Source organism: Phoca vitulina, unplaced genomic scaffold, assembly GCF_004348235.1.
Source record: "Phoca vitulina isolate PV1807 unplaced genomic scaffold, GSC_HSeal_1.0 scaffold35, whole genome shotgun sequence".
Lineage (NCBI taxonomy): Eukaryota > Metazoa > Chordata > Mammalia > Carnivora > Phocidae > Phoca > Phoca vitulina.
Window position 1 is genome coordinate 11041676 of NW_022589738.1, and position 10299 is coordinate 11051974.

A 10299-nucleotide genomic window follows, 5' to 3' on the forward strand; every position below is an offset into this window, starting at 1 on the left:
GCATGGGGGAGCCAGGTTAATTCTGTTCCAGCTCTTATCAGGGCTAGACTTGAGTATGGAGGGCTCTCCCAGTGGCACGGATTCCCTGGCCCGTAAGCCTCCCTGGCCCCTGGGCAGAGCAGCCTTGTGCAGCCCTGGAAAAAGCCCTGAGGCACAGTGAGCAGATATGGACCACTGGAAGTCAGCCTGTGAAAAGAAAAGAGAAGGGTCCAAGGAATAAGGGTAAGGAAGTGTCTGCGAGAGTAGGATTCTTGGCGAGGTGAGACTCGACAGTGCTCTTTCTCTCCTCTCCCCAGGTCTCTTCATGGTCCTATCCCTGTTGTCCATTGTGTACGGAGCCTTGCGCTGCAATATCCTAGCCATCAAGATCAAGTACGATGAATACGATGTCAAAGTGAAGCCTCTGGCCTATGTGTGTATCTTCCTCTGGAGGAGCTTCGAGATTGCCACTCGAGTCATTGTCCTGGTCCTCTTTACCTCCGTCCTGAAGGCCTGGGTGGTAATAGTTGTACTCATCAACTTCTTCAGCTTCTTCCTGTATCCCTGGATCCTCTTCTGGTGCAGTGGCTCCCCATTCCCGGAGAACATCGAGAAGGCCCTCAGTCGGGTGGGCACCACCATTGTGCTGTGCTTCCTCACCTTACTCTATGCCGGGATCAATATGTTCTGCTGGTCAGCTGTGCAGCTGAAAATCAACAACCCTGACCTCATCAGCAAGTCCCAGAACTGGTACCGGCTCCTGGTGTACTACATGCTGAGATTCATTGAGAACGCCTTCCTCCTCCTCATGTGGTATCTTTACAAGACCGACATCTATATGTATGTGTGTGCGCCTCTGCTGATTCTGCAGTTGCTCATTGGGTACTGCACAGCCATCCTGTTCATGCTGGTGTTCTATCAGTTCTTCCACCCGTGCAAAAAGCTCTTTTCTTCCAGTGTTTCCGAAGGCTTTCAAGAGTGGCTAAAGTGTGTTTGCTGTGACTGCAGGCAGCAGAAATCCCGTGAGTCTGTAGGCAAGACTGATCTAAGGTCAACCGGAGACAGGGATGAGACACCTTCTAGCAGTAAAATAAGTTCTATGCCCAGCCAGATTTTGAATACTGATGAGCTCTGCTCTGCTTAATAGGACCTGAATCTCTCGGGGTTCAGACGTACTGTTTTCTGGGTTGATCCTTGTTCTTTCTACAAGTGATGGGCCCTGAGCAGTTACCAAGAGAGGGAAGTTAGCTCTCAACTCCTTGTGAGTTGCTCCCCTGTAGAGAGCTCTTGGGCATGTGGGAACTATGGAGAGAAGGCAAGGAAACCCCTGAGCGGTGGAGGGGCAGCCTAAGGTACCACCATTTGTAGTTGACCTTGTCCTCCCAGGCATTACTGGCCTTTTCACTGACAAGGTCCCCATGCTATCTGAGTTGGGCTGGTTAGATCCATCAGGTAGAGTGAGGACAGGAGCGTTCTTGTTTTCTAGGTTTTTTTGAACTGCTGGTGTAGGTAGCCCCCTGTCTTATTTTCTCTGAGCATAGCTTTCATCCAAGAGCTGTCCTCATGACCACAGAAGGTTATTGGGGTTTTGTCATCAGCAATATCATTCCTGTCAGAGTTTTCAGAGAGGGCTGTTCAAGTTTGCTTTTTGAATAGACAGATGTTCCATTTTCTCTCATTAGGGCTCTTTGTACATAGCCAGCTGTAGCCACCTTGGCCTGCTATCTCTGACTGATTCAAAAGTCTAGACTTGGAGACTTTATTCCCAAGGATCCATGGATGCAAAATTGAATTCTGAATTTGGCTATGGAAGCGCTAAACGTTAGGAAAGTTGTATTCCTTCAATGTGTTCAAGAAATTCTAGATTAAGAAGGTTGTTAAAACATCAAAATGATGTAGGCTTTTATAAGCAGAAATCTTACCTTCTCAGGATGGTTGAAGATAAATGAATCTGCTGGAAGGTAGGTTTAAACCTCTTCAAGGTTCAGTCCCATCCTACAATTCTGGGAAATTTCTAGTTGAATTTGCTAGGATTTGCCTTCTTAACAAAGAAGAAAATAAAACTCATAGCCTTCTCTTCCCCTCTTCTTCCTTGCCTGTCAGAAAAGTTTTAGACAAGAGTTACATTGGTTAACTTAAGTTTTTCTAGAAAACTTCTCAGAAATCTCTGACCAGGTGTGACTGTATAGGGCATTTTACTTTTCATTATTTGAAGGAAAAGGGTCTCCTCTCCCAAGTTAGATATTGACGTCAGAAACTTTTAAATTATACAAAGAGATGAAATGACCAGAGGATTTTTGTCTTTAACTGAATGTATTTTGACTTGGCATGATTGTGAGTTTTTTGAATGATATCTCCAGTTTTATGCTCCTATGCTCTCCTGTCTCCAGTATAATTTCTCCTTTAATCTGGAACCATATTTGTTTCATAAAAGGATTGTGTAGCATACCCTCAGTTGTCTCGGGAAAATGCCTGGATCTAGTGCCATTGTGTCTACCATAAAAACCTTGATAATGAAATATCTGGAAACAGGCGACCTGTCACTGACTAGGCTGGACATTGCAGGGCAGTCAGGGTTGATGGTCTAAGGACCCCTAATGGCTGGACTTTCTGACCCACCCAGTTTCTAATAGGCAGTCTGTCAGGAGACAGGTTACACATGGTGAGTTTGAGCAGGAATCGTGGTCTGAATTAGACAGGGATGGAGGGACGGATACATCCAACCTTGGCTTGGAAGCCTGTCTCAAGAACCGTTACAAAATCTGAGCCTTCAAATGCATTTTAAATCATTTTAATGTAGAAGATAGCTAAGCATCTTAAATGACCCCAAACCAAACTAACAGTGATGGTCTGTCAGGCTCCCATAACCCAATTATAAGGCACATTTATAAGGACAAAGAGGTTTGCTAACTAAATTGGACCTTTTGTCATCTTTAACCCTTGCTAGACAGATAGCCCTGCTCTGGGGCTATGTGTGTCCATTCACTTTGGGGGAGAGAAACCACTGGTGTTTTTCTGTATGGTAAAAATTTAAGTCATAGTGAACTGAGAATTTTTGTTTTAAAATTATTTATATTATACCTCTGAAAGTGATAGTTCAGACTGCAGAGCTAGGTTGCCCTAAAGACAAACAAGCAAGCAAGTTCCCTCATGTGTTGAGAGTTAAAATGTTTTTCATTATAATTCCAATTTTTAAAACTCTCAGTGCTTTGTCTAATTAATTGCATGCCATAACTTGTCATGACAACTGCTCGAACTGAATCATGATCATTTAGCTGAACGGAAGTGAAGTATTTCATCAAAATATATTGAAATAAGATCATCAAACACATTTAGGCTTTGTCTCTTCGTTCCTGGAGACAGCACAGTGTAGAGATTGGCACCTCCCCGTGTAGCCCCACAAGTTAGTTAATTGTTGTATGCCTCAGTTTCTTCACCCACCAAATTTGGATGATATACTTGCCCAGCCTACCTCACAAGGTTGTTGGTTGAAAGATCAAAGTAAATAATAGATGTGAAAATGCTGTGAAAATATTTTAAAGTGCCATGCATATTTAAGGAGTTGTTAGTATAGTTATTCAAGTCCATAAACAGGTTGTTACCATGTTTTTACTGTTAGAAAAGAAACAAGCAGTGTCATCCACATGAGTGTCTTGAGTGAATACGTTGGGCATGTGTAAATGGTTTTTATTCTTGGAGAGAACTCAGCACTTGCCCTTTCTCTTGCCGTTAGTTGCTTACAGATATTAGCACCCAAACACATGGTACTTGGAGGAAGAAAACCCACTGGAATCTGAGAAATTGCTTTTGGTGATCATGAGTTGATCATTTTTGTATCTTGCATCTTTCATTAAGGACATAGTAGCTAGTGTCTTTTGACAGTTGTGCTTTACAAATTGAATGCCTGATCCTGGTAGACTTTAATTGAATGTGGGTTTAATCTTTTCAGCCTTGTAAATGGGAAAATAAATATTAAAAGTGTCAAATACAGCATTTCTTTGGAAACCACCTTAGAACATTAGTGCTGTGGTTATGAGTGTGATGTGTCAGTACTTCTCAGTCAATAAACTGTGGATGTGAGCTTTTGCAGGCTGCTTCTATGCAGCCATTGACTCTAATAAATACTGTTTATGTTTCTTCATATAATAAATTAATTTTTCAATTTCCCCTTGTGTTTCATTCCTTATACAGTCCTTTCCTGGCTTTTTGATGTCAGGGAGTATTTTAAAAACAGAAATTTGAAAATGGTTTCATTGTGATTAATTATGGTTTTGTAACCTCACCTGGAAATTCCTTCTGCAGGATGAGAAATTTGAGACTGTTAGGATTGTGCCTTGCAAGACACCAACAGTTCATGGAATTTTCTGTTTTATAAGCATTTATTCCATTTGTTGAAGCTGCACTGCTGGATACTAAGATTCTGCTCAGCTGTCTGTTGATTGCTGTGTGTGATACCAAAAAAAGAGAGGCAATACAACTCTCTTCTAGACAAACATAAATGGTGTACTGATTCAGATATTAACATGAGTAATCGTATGTAAATGACAATCCATTTACAAACTATCCATTGATAGTTTTGGAAGAAAAACTATCAGTTATTAAAGGGGTCATTTCAGGGCGCCTGGGTGGCTCAGTCTTTAAGCATCTGCCTTAGGCTCAGGTCATAATCCCGGGGTCCAGGGATCGGGCCCCACATCAGGCTCCCTGCTCAGTGGGAAGCCTGCTTTTCCCTCTCCCACTCCCCCTGCTTGTGTTCCCTCTCTCGCTGTCTCTCTCTCTCTCTGTTGAAAAATAAATAAAATCTTAAAAAATAATAAAGCGGTCATTTCAGAGCATGAGATAGATGTGGATTGTTTGAGTAATTCCTTTTCTTCTGAAGATGGCCTTGCAATTTGAAAAGACTTAGCTATAGGATAAGTCTTTTTCAAAGAGAGCTCTTGGCATTCAGTCAACCCCTTGAGAAAAGTGAATGTCAACAAGTATAGTGTTTAAGTAGGTCAATCTAAAATTACTTCATTTGGTGTTTGTAAATGTTTCATTTTGAAATAAGTTCAAACTAATAGAAAAGCCTCAAGAACACTGCAAGGGATTCCTTTTTATCTTGCACCTAGGTCCACCTATTAACATCTTGCTGTGTTTGCTTTGTCATTCTCGCTTTGTCTCTTTCGCCCGTTATTCTGAAATATTTCAATGTGTGTTTCCTAAGAGCAAAGCCATAGTACAGTGACCGAATTTGGGAAATTTAACACGGACACAATACTAGTTATCTAATCTGGCGTCCACAGTCCATTTAACAATGGTGCTAATCACTCCGTTTGTTTTCACAAAGCTTCCCCAACTATGTGAATCTACGCAGTCCTCTTCTCAGAGGGTCTCTTTATTTAAAGTTATGAGTAAGTTTTAACTTCCCTGTGAACACTGGGACATGTTACCAGTACTGATGAACAGCTTAAAACCATACATTTGGGATGTTTACTGGTAAACTGGGTAGTTTTTTCAGGGATGTACATTTTAGGCATCAAGATTTGCTGCTTAATACGTGAGCCTGTAGTTTACTTCCTCCCCCCCTCCTCCACCGTGATAGTTCTGTTTTACAGTGTTTAGGCCCAAGTTTGTAAAGATTATGAAGGAGATGAGGGAAATATATGTTATTCCTCTATGGCCATATTTCTCTGGGTGCTCCTCTTCCAGGAGAGTATATTCTCTCTGCATAGCTTTCCAAATGGGAAGGAGCTCAGAAATGTCAACTCTATGTACTGTAATTAAATGAGTAACATTTTGAATCTTTCTCCCCCCAGAAAAAGGCACTTCATAACAGCAGAGATTTGCACAGAGCTGGGAATTCAGAAACATCCCCAATCCTGTTGTTCCCAGCACGTAATAACCCTTATCAGACTAAGAAGGTGTGTCTGTTGCAGAAGCCTGCCCTAGGGAATGCCCCACTCCTTGTCACCTCTTTTGCATAGTTGTTTAGGCCAAAGAGAAGCAGTGTCGGTTTAAGCGGGTTTTGGAAGCCAGAGCATCTATGAGGAGTATATAGCAGTATGCCTCAGCATCTTCTTGCAGCAGGCTATCGGAAAACCTCCCAGCTGGCCTCCCCTGCCTGCAGCATACACCCCCATGTGACATGGTTTGCCTCCTCCCAAGGAGGGAGTCATCCAGTTAGATCTTGAGATCCTGCCTGTGCTTCTGCTCCCTCCCTGCCTCCCATCCTGAGTTAATTCTTTCTCTCTGAATGATGGGTTCCTGATTGAAACCTGATTAGCCTGCTTCCTAGAGCCCTGGGAATAATCACCCTCCTTAGACATCTGCATCATGCATACTGGTTTCATTTCTTATCAGTCAGCTTCCTCTTTTAATTACCTACACTGTACAGTTCATGTGGCAGGTTTTCAGGAGCGGTAACACTCAAGAAACAACAGGATTTAGAAAGTCTGTTTTGGAGTGGTGCTGTAAGACCATCCCTGCCAGTACCCCAGTGCAGAGGAGAATGATTCCCTGGTATCACCTTCTTCTAACAAGGTGACTGTAAGCAGAGTGGCAGAATTTTTTAAAGCAATGGTGCCCAGCCGTAGGGCTGCCGACCTCCAAGAATTGGGCAGGCATTGCCCTCCTCTACACTAACGAGAGATGTTTGCACGCTAACTAGAGATGTCTGGCACACACTTGTGCAGTTAATTTCCAAACCGATGGGAATGCTGTTGGGAGTGATAGAACAGGACTGATTAAATGTGTTGCTGTATTTAAAGTAACTTTGTCATCATCCCCCCAGCCACTACCATGAACAGGTATTAAAAATTCAACTACTGTTGTGTGGGAGGTGACCTTAAAAGACCTCCTTTGTAACTAGAAATATCAGGAATTACTACCCTTGGAAGTTGTTTGGTTTTGGTTTTTGTTTTTTGTTTTTTGGTTTTTTTTTGCTCTGCTGGAATATTGTTCTCAAGCATACTTATCATATACTCTTCTTTTGGAAATGAAGGTTGTTCACATGCAAATCACTTGGCTTCTCTCATTTGCAGCTTGATTCAAGAGATGAGAAAATATTTTTAGTTTTAAAATGTAATGTGAATGTTCTACCTTCACAAAGTAAATTATCCACCTTCACACAAAGTATGTCATCAAGGTGAAATGTTTTTACACTTTCAAAGCACTAATAAATGTATATGTTAGCAGAAAAACCATCACAATAATGAAGTGATTTCTGTGCATTCTTCACTTCACCTCCCAAGTCACCCCCTTGGACTTATTAGGAATTATAGCAAGGTACCTTTAGCTACAATTTGTAGAACACCCGATTAAAAGTGATTTTTAAACAATAGGATTGTGTTACCTGACCTAACAAGAAGTTTGGAGAGAGGTGGTTCTAGATTCCAATGGGCCAAAGAGCCTCAGGCCCCAGAGGCTTTCCAGCTTCCTTTCCGCTGTTTCCAACCTGTCACTTCACCTTCGTGCTTGCCTCCTTGTAATTACAATATGGCAATCTGAGTCCCAGGCATCACATTTACACAACCGAGTCCAAAATTAGGGGATTTCCCTTTGGGCAGCTCTATTACTTCTGGAGAAAAAACTTTCTTAGAAGCCCCCCAGCACCTACAGCAGAACTTCCCCAGTTTCTTCCTGGCTGGGGTTGAGTCACATCCCCACCTCTAAAGCTGTCTCCGGCAAGGAGAATGCAATTGCCATGCTTTCCTACGACTGTGCAGCGTTCACCCCCGGGGACTGGCAAAGGGGCCACCATCCATTAGCTTATGGGAGGACGAATACTCACAAAAACCGGGTTCTGCTAACAACAGCAAGTGGGGGAAATAACCATTTGCTGGGCAACCTGTAGTGTCTTTTTTAAAATTGAAGTATAATTAACATAAAACGTTAGAGTAGTTTCACGTGTATAACGTATCGATTCAACAATTGTATACATTGCTCTATACTTAACCACCATAAGGGTACTCAGGATCTGTCACTGTGCAATATTAGTGACTATATTCCCTATGCTGTACTCTTCATCTGCGTGCCTTGATTTTATAACTGGAAGTTTGTACCTCTTAATCCCCTTTATTTCTCCCATCCCCCCACCCACCTCTTCTCTGGCAACCACCAGTTTGTTCTCTGTATTTGAGAGTCTGTTTTTGCTTGTTTGTTCATTTGTTTTGTTTTTTAGATCCCACATACAAGTGAAATCCTATGGTATTTGTCTTTCTCTAATTTATTCCACTTGGTATAATGCCCTCTAGGTCCATCCGTGTTGTCACAAATGGCAAGATCTCATTCTTTTTTATGGCTGAGTAATATTCCATTGTATCTATATATCACATCCTTCTTCATCTATCAGTGGTCACTTGGGTCGCTTCCATGTCTTGGCTATTGTAAATAATGCTGCAATATACATATGGGTGCAGATATCTTTTTGAATTAATGTTTTCATTTTCTTTGGGTAAATATGCAGGAGTGGAATTACTGGGTCATATGGTATTTCTATTTTAAATTTTTGAGCAATCTCCATGCTGTTTTACCCAGTGGCGGCACCAATTTACAGCCCCACTAACAGTGCACAAGTGTTCTTTTTTCTCTACCTCCTCACCATCACTTGTTATTTCTTGTCTCTTCGATTCTAATCATTCTGGCAGGTGTGAGGTAATATCTCACTGTGGATTTGATTTGCATCTCCCTGATGATGAGTGATGTTGCGCATCTTTTTGTGTGTGTTGGCCACGTGTATGTCTTCTTTGGAAAAATGTCTATTCCAGTCCTTGCCCATTTTTTGTTTTTTTTTTTTTTTTGATGTTGAGTTGTGTTAGTTCTAGACATTTTTGAAAATCAAGATTCAGCTAAGCTGATGAATTGGGGAAGAATGCAAAAGCTCCCTATCCTCTCTATCCAAAAAGAAAAATCCTATACTTATCTGTTCTTGCATTATGTGTCCCTGGTTAAGAAGCACTCTGGAAGAAGTCATGTATTGAATAAATAGTGGCAATTACACCCGGTTATTCTGTGAGGGCGCCTACTAGTGGGGTTGTCTCAGTGTCACAAGATTGAAATCGTGGAGCTGTGGGCATCTAGAAAGGGCAGGAAGGAAAACTCTCCTCAGCTCTGGAGAATCGGGAACCCCAGAGGTTCGATGGGGATGGGGAGAACCAGGTATTCATTCATGAGTTGCACACACATTTAGAGTGCCCCTGTGTGCTGGATGCTGCACTCGGCACTGAGGGTGGACCGGTGAGCAAGAAACTCGTCTGGTTTTCAGAACTCAGAGTCTATTTGAAGAGACAGCTATCCAACCTGGTGATTTCAATGCACAGAGGTCAGAGCTATGATGGCGGTCTACCTAGGAGGTCCTAGGGAGAGAGATAAGGAATCCAGATCTGGCCTTGGAGGTTCAGAGAAGGTACAAAGAGAAAGTGACATAAAATCTGAGACCAGGGGTGAATTTACCCTGAAGTCTATAAAGCTTAAGCCTCAGGCCCCCAGTGAAGGCTAGGAGGTGTAGCATGTTCTGGGTGGGAAGAAGTCAGGAAGCAATGGGGAAGCACATCTACTAAGCATTTCTGCCTCCACTGTCTGAAGAGATCACAGAAGGAAGGGACCTGAATCTCTAAGTAATTTACTGTGATTTCTGGTTCATTCTGAATATTCTTTCATGTTGTACCAAATTTGGAATTAATCTTTTTTCATTTTTTTTTTTCAAAGCCTCTCCTCAGACCAAATTATCTGTTTCAGGCACCATAAAACTTGGATCTGCCCTTGCTTGAGATCTGAATCATGAGGAGGCATTTGCCTGATGAAGGCACTAGAAAGAACGTTCCTGGTAAAAGGGACATCATGTGGAAAAGCCTGGAATTAGTACAAGGGACATTTATAAGCAGCGAAACAGCCTGTAGGTCCGTGTTGCTGGAACATGGGAGAGAGGTGATCAGGAGGCACGCGGTGAGAGGGAGAAGGAATGATAGTGTTGACATGAGCCAAGCCTATGCTAAGTGTCTTGTACACGTGATCACTTCTATTCCTCACCACAATCCTATGCAACAGTTACCACAGTTATGTCCATTCTGCAGAAGAGAATGCTGAGACTAGTGAGCTAAAGGAACTTTCCTCTGATAGCACAGGAAGTAGCAGGGTTGGAGTTCAAGCCCAACGTGGTCTGGTGCCAAAGCCCAAGTGTTTAATCCCTAGACTCTCGTGGCTCCTAAATTGTGCCCAATTTGCAGATGTGGTTAGGTCTGGCAGATGACAGAGACTGAGGGAAGAAGCAAGCCTGGTGGCATTTCCCGGGGTACCCTGGTATGAAGAGGCAGGAGCTTGTAAGGTAGCCCTTACTCTGTA

The 10299-nt window shown here is 42.5% G+C and overlaps 1 protein-coding gene across 1 annotated transcript in view; it reads left to right on the forward strand.

Moving 5' to 3' along the window:
* XK (X-linked Kx blood group) overlaps window positions 1-4638 on the forward strand; it is a 44117-nt gene extending 39479 nt beyond the window's left edge. The window contains exon 3 of the mRNA XM_032426686.1: window positions 297-4638. Within this exon, the coding sequence (XP_032282577.1) occupies window positions 297-1123 (827 nt within the window). The 3' untranslated portion in view covers window positions 1124-4638. The remainder of the gene's footprint in view (window positions 1-296) is intronic.
* Window positions 4639-10299: the final 5661 nt, after the last annotated feature.